Source organism: Quercus suber, unplaced genomic scaffold (genome assembly GCF_002906115.3).
Source record: "Quercus suber isolate HL8 unplaced genomic scaffold, Cork oak 2.0 scaffold_280, whole genome shotgun sequence".
NCBI classification, from domain to species: domain Eukaryota; kingdom Viridiplantae; phylum Streptophyta; class Magnoliopsida; order Fagales; family Fagaceae; genus Quercus; species Quercus suber.
In genome coordinates, this window is record NW_027069736.1 from 290,113 (window position 1) to 306,509 (window position 16,397).

At 34.3% G+C, this 16,397-nt stretch overlaps 1 protein-coding gene across 1 annotated transcript; it reads left to right on the forward strand.

The window, feature by feature from the left end:
- The first annotated feature begins 11,226 nt into the window (after nucleotides 1–11,226).
- LOC112035645 (leucine-rich repeat receptor-like protein kinase TDR) lies at nucleotides 11,227–15,112 on the forward strand. The gene is made up of 2 exons (XM_024068477.2): nucleotides 11,227–14,040; nucleotides 14,529–15,112. The coding sequence occupies exons 1-2, from the start codon at nucleotides 11,484–11,486 to the stop codon at nucleotides 14,843–14,845; spliced, it is 2,874 nt and encodes a 957-aa protein (XP_023924245.2). The 5' UTR covers nucleotides 11,227–11,483; the 3' UTR covers nucleotides 14,846–15,112.
- Nucleotides 15,113–16,397: the final 1,285 nt, after the last annotated feature.

The following is a 16,397-nucleotide window of genomic DNA, read 5'->3' on the forward strand; positions in this document are numbered from 1 at the left end:
TCTTGGTTGTACTCAATATGAATTTTATTGGAAAGGTTAGTGGGATAGTTTTATAGAACTTACTGAAGAAAAAGAAAACCTCAAGGCTTCCAAGGAAGCAAAAGGGGAAATTGCAAACTGGAAATCTAACTAATTATAAGTTTCTGAAGCCTATACAGAGACCCAAAACTGTACAAGCTATCTTATACGACCCTGCATCTACCATCTAATTATCAGCATTCAGGCCTTTTTTTTTTTTTTTTTTTTTTTTTTTTTTTTTTTATAAAATCTGCAGCCAACCATCTAGCTTTTAAATTTTTTATCTTTTGTATCCTTCACTCCATCTTGCAGAAAATGACGTAGTATAAAGGAAATAGTTAACTTTGTTGTTCTTAGGGCCAACTTGGAGTTGATAAATTGCTTTATGATGAATGTGAGGATTAATTTTTATCACCAATAAGCAAGTGGCTTTCTACCTTTCTACCATGTGATTCGGGGTGCTCATAATTCTATGTTTCCTTGGAAGGGGGTTTGGAAACCAAATGTGCCTAAGCGAGTGGCTTTCCTTTTGTGGACAGCTATTCATGGTCGGATTCTTACCTTGGATAATCTCATGCTCTGAGGTCGCTCTTTGGCAAATGGTTGTTGTATGTATCAATGTGATGGGGAGTCGATGGACCACCTTCTTTTTCACTGTCCTGTTACATATACCTTATGGACTTTTATGCTTTAGACTTTCGGTGTTCATTGGGTTATGCCAAGATCGGTGGCGTAATTATTATTTTGTTGGCATCAATGGCTTGGGAATCATACTTCAAATATTTGAAATTTGATTCCAGGTTGCTTGATGTGGATTACTTGCTTGGAACGAAATCGCCGTTCCTTTGAGGACACTGAGAAAACGTTGGAAGAGTTAAAAGGTTTTATGCCAGCGTAGTCTTTTTGAGTGCTCTTGTTGTTGGGGTTTTACTAATTGTTCCTCTCTCTCTGAGTTGATATTTTCTCTTAGATTAGTTTCCTAATTTCCCTCTTTTTTCTTTTCTTTTTTGTAATTTATTTTATCCTTTTCTTGTTGTTCATCATCATGAACAACTTATATTTTTCCTTACTATTTTCTTTAATAATATTTTTCTGATTACCTATCAAAATTTTTTTTATCACCAATAAGCTCTAGCTCAAAAGGCATTTGTTTCTTCCTAAATAATGGGATGGAAGGTGAGTCATAGGGTTAAGACCCACTTGGTGCATGTGTAACCTACCAATTTTTCATATATATATATATATATGTATATATAAAATGTTTAACAGTAGTCCTTGGACCAAATGTCATCTCCTTCATCATAATCTCCTCCTTGGCGCTCTTTCCAAACTCCTCTTAACAGCTTCATTTGACTTAGACAAATAGAAAGCAAGTGTGGAGCATGAGATCACACCATGGAGGCGCGATTTGTGTATTTGCCCATATATATAAGATGCTTGGAACTCATACGGTCACACCATACTTCTAGTTCTTGATTACTTGGATGAGTGAATAGGTTTATGTGAAAAGCTCTTGGTCACTGTTGTTAACAACGCCAAGGCTGTGACCTAAAGTTGATTCTACTAACTAATGCCATTATTCCTGTCCCATATGGGACTTTGGCTGTCCTTTTATTTATTTCTTCTTGTTCCTTTCCTTGTTTTTGTTTTTAGTTAATTTATCTGTTCGCTTTCCATTCTACTGGATTGCTCTTTCTTCCAAATAACCCATTTGTTTGTTTAGACCCCTTAATGCAGATTGTTTAACCTAATATATTAGCCAAGTAGTTACTTAGGTTAATTATCTTTCTTCCAAATAACCCATTTGTTTGTTTAGACCCCTTAATGCAGATTGTTTAACCTCATATATTAGCCAAGTTGTTACTTAGGTTAATTATTTAGATCTAAGCTAAACAATAATAAATCATATCATGCAAAGTAGCAGAAAATAAAGAACACCACGATATGAAGACCCATGAAAACCAATGAAACCAACAGTTTCAAGGTAAATACCTGGGGAGGATTTGACCTAGCTATGCTCAAAGTAAAACAAATCCACTATAGAGAATTGAAGCTTTTACAATCATATTTAACCCTAAATCTATTGCGACCTCCAGTAATAACTTATTGACACGACCACGTGCAAGCTCTGAATCCACAAACTCCTTTTCTTTTGGATTTGCTTTGCACAAACACCCACATTTTTTACTATGAGATCTTACTCAAAGGTTTAGCAAAACAAACTCTCCGGTTTGTTACTCCAAGACCACCCTTAAAGGTTTAAATCATCAGAAGTTGTTGATCTTGTTGCAGCAAATTCAGATCTACCGGTTCTAATGGTATGAGAATGATTTCCGGTAATGACTTTGAAAGAGGAAGGCACAATACCTTTTAGATCTCACAAGAGCACCTTCAAAGTCTCTCAGATTTGTGAAAACGTAGTTAAGGTTTTCTTTTTATACCTAGTAGTGTTGGACTTAAATCCTAAACATTTTCATGGGCTTGGGCCTAATTTAAATTCTGCAGAAAAATCATATCTGCTATTTTCGATCGTTGAACTCTTTAGAAATTGAATTCTCCTTTCTGTAATTTGAATGTTCTTGTATACCGACTTGTAACACCTTGAATATTGTCTAATCAAACCTATAGACTTAGAAATCTATATTTAGACAACTTTGTGCTCGTGGTTTGCCAATTGTTCTAAAGTTTTAAAACCTAACATAACCATTTTGAGTGAATACCCCTCCATGAAATTTTCATTGATCTCTTGTTCTTTTAACAACTAAATGAATCCTCACCTCTTAGGGTTTGTAAAGAACACCACTTTATTGCTGAGTTGTTTAACTTCGTCATTCGTTTGAACTTATCTGAAGTCAGATAGAACTTGTTTCCAGTATTTAAAATGTTGTGTATGAAGACTGCCATGTCAAGCTCTAATGTTGTTTTTGGCGTAGTCTTATCAAGATGTTCATTCCCTACTGATCAAAGTAAAGTATTTTTTTTCATATTCTCACCAGAAGAAACAATGTTAGCCTTCCCTCGCTTAGATATGACTGTATATAGTTTTAGCCCTTTCTTTCCATTAGGTTCGACTGTATGGAATATCTTCCTTTTGGTGAGTGGAGAATTTTTCCCCACCCAAGCACTGGCATCTTTTGTTCTTAATGGCCTGTGTAGTACTACAAGATTAACATAATAGAAAAGGAAGTCAATCACCTAGAGAATAACAATGAAAACGATTCTTGTTAATGGGGAGGGAAACCAGTTTCCTCTTATTATACACTGTTGCTGATATTAATGCACTAATCTCATTATTAGTATTCTCCTGGGGCATCAACAGGCCTGGTCCTGTGAAATCATATTGATCAGCTTCTATTTCAATTTGCATAAAGAAGATATTATGTTTTTACAAACTCATTCCCTTTTAGTTTAATGAATATTTTGACAATAGATTTGGGCATATGGCTGCCCTATTACATGTTTAGACTTTAGACTCATACAGTACATATTTTTGGTTCAGAATTCTTGAACTTACGTATTCTGTATGTCTGATACTTGTAAGTATGGCAGAAATTCATTCCTGGACTTGTAGAATACTTTAAGTTCTAAATAAATGTTAAGAGCAATTTGGTGTTTCCATTCTGACATGCATGCATTTGGTGATGCCTCATTTCACCAGTTTCTCAATTCAATGATTTGGGAGTGGAGATATTAAGTTGTTAATGACACTGATTAAGTTGCATTAAATTTTGTTTAATCTTTAAAAATTAAATATTATGAATCAAAAATCTTGACCCTGCATTTGCCGCCTTGGTTTTGTCATTTTTGGTGCTTGAAGCAAAACAAAAACAGTAATCTGAAAGTATTTTTTAGGAAGTGAAAGAAATGAAGAGGGTCCCTTACTTCAATCACTTTGCTAACTCCACCCACTCTTCTGCATGATTGATGTCTTTGTTTGTAGAATGTATATCCATTGTGTTTCATTAGTTTCTGCACCACCAATATTTTGACTACACGTTTCACACCTCTTTATTTATATGGCCCTGGAAGTGAGAAAGTCCAATTTTGCCTACATTTTCTCCATAGCAGCACCTAATTTAAGGTTTTCAAGGGTCTTTTTTGATTTTCTAAGGGGTGCCCACATGTTAAAAATATTATTAAAAAAAAAAGTAAAAGAAGGATAGAAAGTAAAATAGAGATGCTTTGCTACCTTTTTTTTTTTTTTTTTTTTTGTGGTGACTTCTTATATAATTTTTGTGGTACTTTTTCTTATGATTAAACTAAAAGATATCAAATCGAGCATAAGCTCCTAATCTTTTGACTCTATATGGGAATCCAATTCTTAAGTGAATTCTTCTTTTCCTTTTTCCTAAAAAGATGTGTTCCTCTCTGTCTTGTGCCCATGGACGCACGGTCGGTGCGGTGTCTTTTTCAAACCGTGTCTTAGGGAAATTTCTTTCAGAATTCTTCTGTACTTTTTTTTCTTCATAATCCTTTGACTGCTCAGAATAAGGCAAGTAAAATTCATCTAAAAAAAGAATAAGGCAAGTAAACAGACAGCGGAAGTAGAACCATTGTCTACTCAAAATGCTATCTTCGCAAAAGAGCATGTTGAAATAGTTAGCGAGCTCTTTGCGTGAAGTTCAACCAATTGGTCGTTTTTTAATAGTACCAATTATAAGTAGTCATTATATTTTCCACACAACTTTTAATAATCCTTGAGGCAACAAATTGTAAATGATAGACGATAAAATAATGTCAGACTGTCGGTAATAAACCTGGATAAGAACCAATAACAAGTTGACAACTTTAACAATGGTGAAGTTTATCTTATAGAAAAAAAAAAAAAACATTTGTAAAATTTATAATGAGAAATATAGTGTATATTGCTTTTTTAAAACGGTCGAGAGACTCCTCAGTGTATCTAGTTGTAATGATAATCACACGTGGGGTTTGGTCCATTTGGAATTCTACTTTTGTTTTAACCCCAACGGTATACCCAAAAAAAAGAAGCTATCCACTTCATAATTGCTTTAGAATAACAGATTTTTTTTTTTTCTTTTTATGGAAATTAAGAGACATTTTAATATAGAGGTAATTAGGAAAAAAATATATAAGTGTTTATTGTGCACTACTTATTACACATAACATACACACGTTAGTATTTGAATATCTTAGTTTTACAATTCTTTGAATGGTCTAGTCTTTAACACGTTGACATTAAGTAATAAACCACATGGTTAAATTTAATTACCCTTGAAGAAGATAACACTATTGATTTTGCATGGATCAATATAATAGCCTTTTATTTAGGTTAAAAGCCAAAGGAATTTATTACTAGAAATACTTGTGGTTGTCCTTGAGACTTTGACCAAATATATAAGCTTGAAATTCAAGCATGCAGAAATTGTGTTTCAAGAATATGTTACCTTCTTACATAGAGTGGGTTCCACAAGCATGGAATCAACCCCTATCATAGGATATATGAAATTATCCTCTCACATAGGGGCCTATGTGAGAGGATAGTTTCATATATCCATTACACAATTATGTATCAAGAATATGTAACTACCTTCTCAGATGAGGTGGATACCACAAGCATGGTATGTAGTATGAACCCCTATGTGAGAGGATGATTTCATATACCCATTGCATTATATACACTCTCACATGAAAAAGGGGCTTATTAGTCTCCTATGTTTCAACATGGCATCTGTTGAGGTGTAATTGCAGAACACAACAATTTCTTTAGTTGAAAATACAATTGATTTGGGATTAAAGTTTAAAGTTAGCTTATTTTACTATTTAACTTATTTTTGCTATTATTCATAAGTCTTATTGCATTTTTTGGTACTATTCATGGGTCATACTGTATTATTTCAATTAGTTTTTACCTTTATCTACTGTAGTTTCAACAAAAATTTTTCAGTTTCAACTAATAAGTTGTTCCCAAACGGACCATAAATATTATCGTGGAAAAAATGTCTACTTCTAAACTTTCCCTCAATTTTTAATATAAAACCCAACTTCACCCTTTTAATTTCAACACATCTCCCATTTGCCACACGTTAACTTCTCTATACTGTCAAAGGGACAGAACACACCTGGTGATATTAAAAAAAAAAATTAAAAAAAAAACAAAAATTATAATAATAATACCAATAATAATTTGTTTATTTATTTTTGTAAGGACCCAATTTGAATTGAGTGTTGGGTTTCAGCCCAATAAGCCCAAACAATAAATTTATAGAGAGTGGGTTGACAGGCTTGGGTGCTGGCCGTCGATCACCACGTTCAAACTTTTTCTTATAAAAAAGGCTAAGTGTTTCCTTACAAATAGGGGAATGCTCCTCGGCCTATGGCCGAGGAGGCCTTCGGGTTTTCCCCCCCCCCCCTTTGGCTTTACTAGCTCTTCTTTTATAGTTTTCATCTTCCTATCTCCTGCTTCCATCTGTTGATCGTCTATTTGCTTTTCTTCTGGTTGTCCGTCCCATCAGAGGCCTTATCCGCACTCAAGTGGCTCACTCTAACCAACGTTATCCTGCCAAGGGGTTACCTCCCCATTAATGAATAAACCATGTCACTTGAAATTTTTTTGGTTCATGCTTTCGCCCCCCTAAGTTCAAATCCTGGTTCCATCCCTGTTTGTAGAGAGCAAGTTGTAGAACTGGGTTTCAGTGAAATTAACAATGGCTAGGACAAGTTTGAAAGATCATCATGTAAGAGCAAAACACGTAAGGCCAGGTGTATATGTTGTCTGAGGATGCAAATATTCTTATAGACCAATAGAACTGATTATAGGTGCAATTCTCATTGTTACAATGTTCCTTCTCTCTCTCTCTCTCTCTCTCTCTCTCTCTCTCTCTCTCTCTCTCTCTCTCTCTCTCTCTCTCTTTTGNTATATAAGAAGGGAGACCCTCCATGAGAGGGGGAGACAAAAGAGAGAGAGAGAGAGAGAGAGAGAGAGAGAGAGAGAGAGAGAGAGAGAGAGAGAGAGAGAGAGAAGGAACATTGTAACAATGAGAATTGCACCTATAATCAGTTCTATTGGTCTATAAGAATATTTGCCTCCTCAGACAACATATACACCTGGCCTTACGTGTTTTGCTCTTACATGATGATCTTTCAAACTTGTCCTAGCCATTGTTAATTTCACTGAAACCCAGTTCTACAACTTGCTCTCTACAAACAGGGATGGAACCAGGATTTGAACTTAGGGGGGGCGAAAGCATGAACCAAAAAAATTTCAAGTGACATGGTTTATTAAAAAAAAAAAAAAAAAGTCGTGGTAGACAAAACAATTGCACTTTATTACCATAAATATTTAAGCCAAGAAGGAAATAATATGAACCAAAAAAGTTGAAAGTTACAATATGATATTCAAACATTTTCGGAGAAAGAATAAAAAATGAAGAGGACTTCGGATCTCCAAATTTTGGATAATTGGAATTAATATGTTGATTTTATCACATTGACCAACTCACCAATATAATAAACTCATACTTTTGGATGCAACTAAAAATCACAATAATGAAGTTTTCAAAACTTTGTTTGAGGATTTTAAAAAATTGGAATATTAATAGTAAGAGTTGGCAATGCTACATTATCAATATTGGCTTTAAAAAGAATTTTGCATTTTATCTTTTGAAAAAAATTTAAATATTGTAATTGACTTTCTCATAATTTATAAATCAATTAAAAAGTTATATAAATTATTGTCACCCTTATAAGGGAATTTTTTTTCTATGAGATTTTTTTGGTTATGAGTTATTGAGTTATGATATTGATGATTTATGGATTTTTTTTTGTGTTGTATTTGGACTATGGAGGAGCCATGATTTCAAAGAAAGGGTAAAACGATTAGTTTCTTTTAGGCTATTTGGACCAATCCAAAAATTTGAAGAGGGCCAATTATAAACTCTAAAATATAGACATGCAAATAAAATAGCTAAAAAAGTTTCTCAAAAAAAAATATATATATTGCTTTGGTCTATTTGGGCTTAGGTCCATACTCCTTTTGGGCCAAGAGTTTAGATCGGGTCTCTTACATATATAATTATTATTATTCTTTAAACATTTTTTTTTTAAACTTGCATAAAAGGAAGTTTATGTGAATTTAGTTGTTCGATTGTGCTAGGCACGAATGATATAACGATGCATGAATTTTGACATGCAAGTGCAATAAAATTGTCACGGGAGAACACTGTGAAGAATTGCGGTCCCTCTCGTGATGATGAGTACCAAAATATTAATTACCTTGTTGTACACTTATACCCTTTTTTTTTTCTTCTTTTTCTTTTTTTTTTCTTTTTTTTGCGTACATGCAATCAATGACAGATTTTTGGACCAGCAACTTCACAGCTCAATGAAAGCAAAGGACGATAAATTGAATTACCGAGGACAAAGCTTCTTGCGTCCATTGTGTCTTTGTACTACTTTTTTCCTTTTTTCTTTTTTTAATGAGAAGGTATTAGTATTTTATTTAATCCAATAATTATTTAATCCAATAAAAAAATCAACTTTTTCTTCTTGAAATAATTGGAATATGTTCAAAAATCAAAAGAGTCATCAATTTTATTATAAGACCTAATTGCACAACTTCAGCTAACAATATAGGAAATAAATTTATTAATTATTCTTTCAATTTATATATTTAAAAGTATAATACATATGTATGAAAATTCAATACACTTCTAATAATACTCCAAAAGAGTATTTTTTATTATTATTTAAAAAAAAAAAAAAAAAACCCCGAGAATCATGAGAGCATATTTTTAGAGTCAAACTCAAAAGGAGTATTTTGACTTCTAGAATAAATTCGACACTTATTATTTACTCTCCTTTATACTATTTAAACTTTTATTGACCCAGATATATAAACATCTAGGCAAGAACAACCTGGTTCAATTTTGACACTTTCACAAACAAATGCACTTTGTATCTCTTTAGATTATAAACTTTTGTATTAGCAACGAATCTATAACAGTACACCCAAAAGGATATGTTTTGTGCCAATGGCAAATGGAAGCGATTATCAGTGCAGTACTATAACTTTATGTATGAACGAGAAAGAATAGAGAGAAGAATAAGTGTACGTTTGGGATACACTTTTAAAAAGTTATAAGCTAGAACTATTGTATTGAATACTGTTTTTTTTAAAGATGATATTGAATATTATAGAGTATAAACTATAAACACCAATCAAATAACTTATGTACATACCTTGCTACGTACAAAAAAAAATTATATACCAGAAAAAGAAAAAAGCAGAGTATAAACACTACTAATCAATCAAATGCTCACGTAATTTGATCATTGATTGCACGCTTTAATTATAAATAAATAAAAGAGCATTACATTCTGTAGATAAAGTCATTAAAAAACCTGAATTTGTCACGAGAGGTTGATCATATAATAAGGGACCCAATAGATCCTTAATCAATCAAGATATTCATGCTAAAGGCATCTCATTTGATCATTTTTCATTAAAAAATGATAAAATCACATAATCTTGGCCCCAACTTGATGCACGCCAAGTTGTGAGCTAGAATTATAGTGATAAGTTCATATATTTACTACTCATCATAAGGTAAATTATAGTTAAAGTTGTGTAAAATTTTATGACTTTTAGCATCATTCTTTTTTTTTTTTTTTTTTTTTTTTTTCTAACATTAAACTCAGTCTGGGAGTTTGTACCACGGCATAAAGAGAGAGGAATGAGTGGCAACTGGCAAACTTCACAGATGTCAAGAAAGGGTAAACCTTTTACGTCCTTCAGGAGCACAAAAAAGTGCAAGCTGATCATAAATCAAGAAAAAAGGCAACTACTTTTATCACAACCCCTTGTCCTTTTCCATCTTTATTTCCCTGCACCTGCTATTGTCATTTCAAAAGCTTGTATTAGTGAATCCAAGCAAAGACTTACTCTTGTCCATATATGCTGTGACATACATTATAATACCTGGCCAATACACCACCTCCCCTATCATTATCTTCCCCCTTATTATTCAATCAGTTTTGACTAGGTCTAGGATCACATTATTTGTTACCATAATTTAATGACATGGTCAACTATAATTAATTAAACAATCATTTACTTTATTAATTTTCTTCATCCATAATCAACCTTATTAGGACTTTGGTACAAAAATCCATCCCTAAACTCATTCATATATGCTGCATTTTCTTTTTCTTTTTCCTTTTCACTCTCTGCAAATTATTTTACTTCATATGTTCAATCTTTTATTTGCTGCAATCTGTAATTAGTTTGGGTACACAAAACCAGTTTAAAACAATATATAAGATAATATGTTAAAATCCTAATTTATCTTGACCATTACATTACTGCCTTTGGATATAGTTTTGTACATGAAGTTTGTTTATTGATTTTTTTTTTAAAATATAGTTATACCTATAAAAAAAAGTTTTAAAATGCTATACATAAATTTAAAAATAAAAATCTTTTTACCTAAAATGTTAAAATCCTAATTTTTTTAAATGGTCCAATTAACAAATGTTGAAATGCATTGGCTAAATTTTTTAAAAAAAAATTATTACAATCGATCAGCTTTTTCTAAGAACTTGCACAACATTCAATTAAAAGATATTGATTTATTAACTTTACAATCAATCAGCTCTTTCTTTAACACGTGCAATCAGGATGGCAATGCCATTCCTCCTCAAGTAAAATCTTGCTGTTTTCTAAAATCCTGTAAAAGGGATATAAATAGGAGCATTCCTTTTCACTAGCAAGGAAACAACAAAAAGGATGATTATATATTATAGCCGTTTAGACTAAGTTGCCACGATTTTACCAAACTTTTTTCAGTGGAGGTGACACAATTATGCCATAATATTCCCTTCACGTTCTTTATCCCCATGCATTATTATGCACAATGATCACCAAAATAATTGACATGGAAAAGAAAATTGGTAACAATAGACTAATTTTTCCACAGAAGCTGTGGTAATATCTGAATAACAAATTAATGTCCATTTTCAATTCTTATATGCCTTTCTTACATGATAAAACACTCTTATCTTACTTAAAATTCAGTTCATCTGTCCAGCCAAAATAGACCATGCAAGACACTTTTTATCATTTTTATTTTTATAAAAGCTAAAACCTGGATATTGATGATTTTGTTTCGAGTCCCACAGTGTCCAGGCACCAATTCAAAGTTAGCTTATTGGATACTCTAGTAAGAAAAAGATGCTCTTATTAGATATATATAAGCTTTATTCCCTAGTGGCCAACACCATCCAAATATACAAACACACAAAGGTCCCCTCTTGTCCCAAAGGTAAACCAATAATATTCTCATATCAATCTCACTCCTTTTAAGCACAGTTGCTTCCTTTCACTAGTCCCAATGAATTTCTTTTACCCTAAAAAAACAAATTCTACATATCTTATTATAAACTGACACAGTTTTCTTTCTGGGGTACCTTCATTTGTCCATCTTTCTCATGCACTGCGAGTTCCAATGGAGATTTTCCGGTGCTTGTCTTACAAGCTTTTACTTTCTTTGATGTTCATCTTAGTGGTCTCAGCCATTGATCCCTACTCAGAGGCACTACTGGGTTTAAAATCTGAGCTTGTAGATGATTATCACAGTTTGAGTGACTGGCTTGTACCTCCTGGAAAGAATGCACCTGGAGAAGTATCTGCATGTTCTTGGTCTGGCATCACTTGCAACAGCAACAAAACTATTGTTATTGGTTTAGACCTGTCAATGAAGAATCTTTCTGGTGTAATGACTGGGAAGCAACTCGGTGTCTTCACTGAGCTTGTTGATCTCAACCTCAGCTTCAACTCTTTCTCTGGGCAGCTTCCTGTGGAGATTTTCAACCTTTCCAATCTAAACATCTTAGATATCAGCAGAAACAATTTTTCCGGCCACTTTCCTGGTGGGATATCTGGTCTAAAGAACCTGGTTGTGTTTGATGCCTTCAGCAACAGTTTTTCAGGGCCATTGCCTGTTGAAGTTTCACAGCTTGACTCTCTCAAAGTTTTTAACTTTGCTGGGAGTTACTTCAATGGACCAATCCCATCAGAATATGGATCTTTCAAGAGCCTTGAGTTTCTTCACCTAGGAGGAAATTTTCTGAGTGGTAACATACCACCAGAACTGGGTAAACTCAAAACAGTGACCCATATGGAGATTGGCTACAACACTTTCCAAGGAAGTATTCCACGGCAATTGGGAAACATGAGTGAACTTCAGTATCTTGATATTGCTGGTGCAAATCTCTCTGGCCCAATACCAGAGCAACTCTCCAACCTCACCAAGCTGCAATCACTTTTTCTCTTCAGAAACCAGCTCACTGGATTGATACCACGGGAGTTCAGCAGAATCGTGGCTCTCACAAACTTGGATCTTTCCGATAACCAAATTTCAGGGCCTATACCTGAGAGCTTTGTAGAGTTGAAGAACCTGAGACTCCTCAGTCTTATGTACAATGAGATGAATGGCACTGTCCCCAAAGGCATTGCAGAACTCCCATCACTGGAAACTCTTCTTATATGGAACAATTTCTTCTCTGGTTCACTTCCACTGAGCTTAGGCAGAAACTCAAAAATCAAGTGGGTGGATGTTTCCACAAACAATTTCATTGGCAGCATTCCACCTGATATATGTTCAGGAGGTATGCTATATAAGTTGATCTTGTTTTCCAATAATTTTTCGGGCAGTCTTTCACCATCGCTCTCAAATTGTTCTTCACTTATTCGTCTTAGACTTGAAGACAATTCATTCTCAGGTGAGGTTCCTTTAAAATTCAGCCATCTTTCTGATATCACATATGTGGACTTGTCAAGGAACAAGTTGACAGGTGGGATTCCCACAGATATATCCCAAGCTGCCAAGCTTCAGTACTTCAACATCTCTAACAATCCAGAATTAGGAGGCATGATCCCTGCAGAGACATGGTCTTTGCCACCTCTTCAAAACTTCTCAGCATCCTCTTGTAGTATCTCAAGCAATCTTCCTCCATTCCAGTCTTGCAAATCCATTTCTGTAATTGAACTGAGCATGAACAATTTGTCAGGAATTGTCCCAAAAAGTGTTTCTAATTGCCAGGCTATTGAGAGGATGGATTTGGCAAACAATAATTTGTCAGGTCATATACCTGAAGAGCTTGCAAATCTTCCTGCTCTTAGTGTCTTGGACCTATCACACAATAGTTTCAATGGCCCAATACCAGTAAAGTTTGGCAGTTCTTCAAGTTTACTACTATTGAATGTGTCTTTCAATGATATCTCCGGTTCCATTCCCTCAGAAACTTCATTTAGATTAATGGGTAGCACTGCATTTGTTGGAAATCCTCAGCTATGTGGAGCACCTCTGCGACCATGTTCTGGTTCAGATACAATATTGGGAAGCAAAGGCACAGAGAAGCTAAGATGGGTCCTGGTACTGTGTGCAGGGGTGGTCATATTAATTGTAGCATCAATTCTTGGGATAATTTACTTCCAAAGAGGATTTAAAGGCCGATGGAAGATGGTCTCGTTTAATGGAATCCCTCGATTCACTGCCAAGGATGTTTTGAAGAGCCTCAGTTCTACAGAATCAGCAGAAGCTGTACAAGCACCATCGGCTTCAGTTTGTAAGGCAGTCCTGCCTACAGGTATAACAGTTCTGGTGAAGAAAATTGAATGGGAAGCCAAGAGAATTGGGGTCATGTCAGAATTTATAACAAGCTTGGGAAATTCAAGGCACAAAAATTTGATTAGATTGTTGGGATTTTGCTATAACAAGCATTTGGCTTATCTTTTGTATGATTACTTGCCTAATGGGAATTTAGCTGAGAAAATAAGAATGAAGATGGACTGGGCAACCAAATACAAAATTATAGTTGGGATTGCAAAGGGACTTTGCTTCCTTCACCACGACTGTTATCCAGCAATTCCTCATGGAGATCTGAAGTCAAGTAACATAGTGTTTGATGAAAACATGGAAACCCATTTGGCAGAATTTGGCTTCAAGTATCTGGTACAGTTGAATAAAGGTTTATATACAGCAACTTCCAAGAAGGAAACAGGTATGAATAACTGTATATGTTTTATATTCTTTCATGTAGTATATGTTAGCTGTTATGAGGATTCTTGTCTTTCAACAGCTTACTCACTTATGTCAAACAAACAAATTGAAGCTTTCATCAAACATTCCAAGATTAGCAAAGTTGAGAGAATGTCTGAACAAGCTGTACATATACTTTATAAGCTTTTAAAAAATCACTATAGGTCCAACCAAGAAAGTTATCGCTTGTTTAGTAAGAGAATAAATATTCCTTGGCAATCTTAGCATACAATCAGGAATAGCATATTAGCACTACTATTTTGAAAGAGAGCATCAAAATTCAAAACCAGTCTATTTTGCCGACAGAGACAATGAAAGACATTTGGAAGAGAATATTCCCACAGTTTGACATCTTTTTGCACCTCAGCCTTTATTGATTCTACTTATTTGCAGTCTCTATTCAAAGAACTAGAAGCAGTCCTTTAAGGTTTGTTTCTTATCTTTGGACAGGTGAATTCAACAATGCCATTAAAGAGGAGCTTTACATGGACATTTACAACTTCGGAGAGATCATTCTGGAAATTTTAACTAATGGCAAGTTGACAAATGCAGGAGCAAGCATTCGCAACAAACCAAAGGAGGTTCTTTTAAAAGACATTTACAATGAGAATGAAGTTGATTGTAAAACCTCTTTGCAAGAGGAGATAAAAGTGGTTATTGATGTTGCTTTGATCTGCACTAGAAGTAGGGCATCTGATCGTCCATCCATAGAAGATGCACTCAAGTTTTTATCTGGGTTGAAGCCACAAGATAACAACAGAACTTAAGCAGGAGGGCTCCAAGTTATAATTTCAATTACACATTTCCATATATTATTGGACATAACAGATATAAAGAATAGTTAGATGATAAGAGTGCCTGTCTGTAGTTAATCTGGTCTATAGCTTGCTTTTATCATAATTATTAGAACTGTTTTGCACTATAAAAGTGGCACTGCTGTATAATAGTGACCTACGAGGTTGTGTACCCTTCACCCCATCTTGAGGGGTGGTGGTGGACTATATATATATACATATTTGTTCAACTTTTCAATATCTGTTTTTGTTTTTCATTTTATGCTAGGTCATATAATCTCTGCTAGTTACTTTATACTAGGCCATACATTCTCTGTTACAGGTCCATTTCGAAAGATAAGATGAAACTTCATTATTCCCAGGACAAACAAGCAAATTAGAGTATTTATGAAAAGTTCTTAGGGTTATAGGGGCACTTGATAGGGTTTTAGACTTTAGTAAATTACAAAAAGTCTATTAAAATTTAAAAGAAAACAGCAATATCAGAAAAGGGATCAACAGAAAAACTCTAGTACTATAGCGTTACAGTTAAAAGCTTATTTTTAGGTACAAATTTTTAAAGTTTAACACTTTTTTTTTCTAGATGCAGTTGTGCTGTAATAATCATTTTAACTAAAATAATCTAATTAAAATAATGTAAGATGATCAAAGTTGTTTTTAACATTATAAACAGAACAGAAACTAGGAGCCATTGTGGAGACTCATAATACATGAAAGATTGAAGTTATTACTGTGGAAAATGGAGTGAGATATCTTACCTACGAAAGATGTGCTACAAACTAGTTAAAATATCCTCAACAGATGTGTGCACTTTTTCGGGGTGTCCTTATGAAACTGCACTGCATATCTTTATCAAATGCCCTTTTACCATCTATGTCTGGGCAAACTTGTTATTGCCAATTGAACTGGAGAATCTCCTTGTTTCATCCATTAAATCATTGATCATTGGGTTAAGATGCCCAGCTGAATTCTTCAAGTTAGAGGTGGAGGAGGCAGGTCAGTCTACTTTAATTCAGTGTACTGCTATGTGATCTCCTCTGGATGAACAGAAACAAGATGATTTTTGAAGGGTTTAGAGCTGGCCCAAACTATCAAAGCAAACGGAGCTTCCAAGATTGTTGGAAAGCATGGTTGCCATCCGAAGCCTCAGAAGCTCTTCGGAAGTGGCATCCTCCACCTGCACTGCAGGTTGGTTAAAATTAAACTTTGATGCAGCTGTTAGGGAATCAGTGGTCATGCTGGGAGCCTGGGAGTCATTTGCAAAGATAAAGAAGGTTTAATTTAGAAAAGCTTGGACAAAAAGAGAATATCCAGGGAATGCACTAAGGGGAGAAGCTATGGCTGCCCTTTTTGCTGCGATCTGTGATCAGCTCCTATGCCCAGTAAATATCATAACTGAAGGGGATGCTGCCAATATTCTTCTACTGTTGGAAATTTTAACTACTTTATTTCAATTGTAATAGGGGAAGCTATTGTATTATGTATCTCTCCATAAACATTAATCTCAATTCTCACCCAGTGGTTT

Bases quoted from the DNA above. Each gene is read 5' to 3' on its own strand.
- LOC112035645 (XM_024068477.2), top strand. From the start codon at position 11,484: ATGGAGATTTTCCGGTGCTTGTCTTACAAGCTTTTACTTTCTTTGATG. The intron at 14,041-14,528 runs GTATGAATAACT...ATCTTTGGACAG, and splicing joins AACTTCCAAGAAGGAAACAG to GTGAATTCAACAATGCCATT.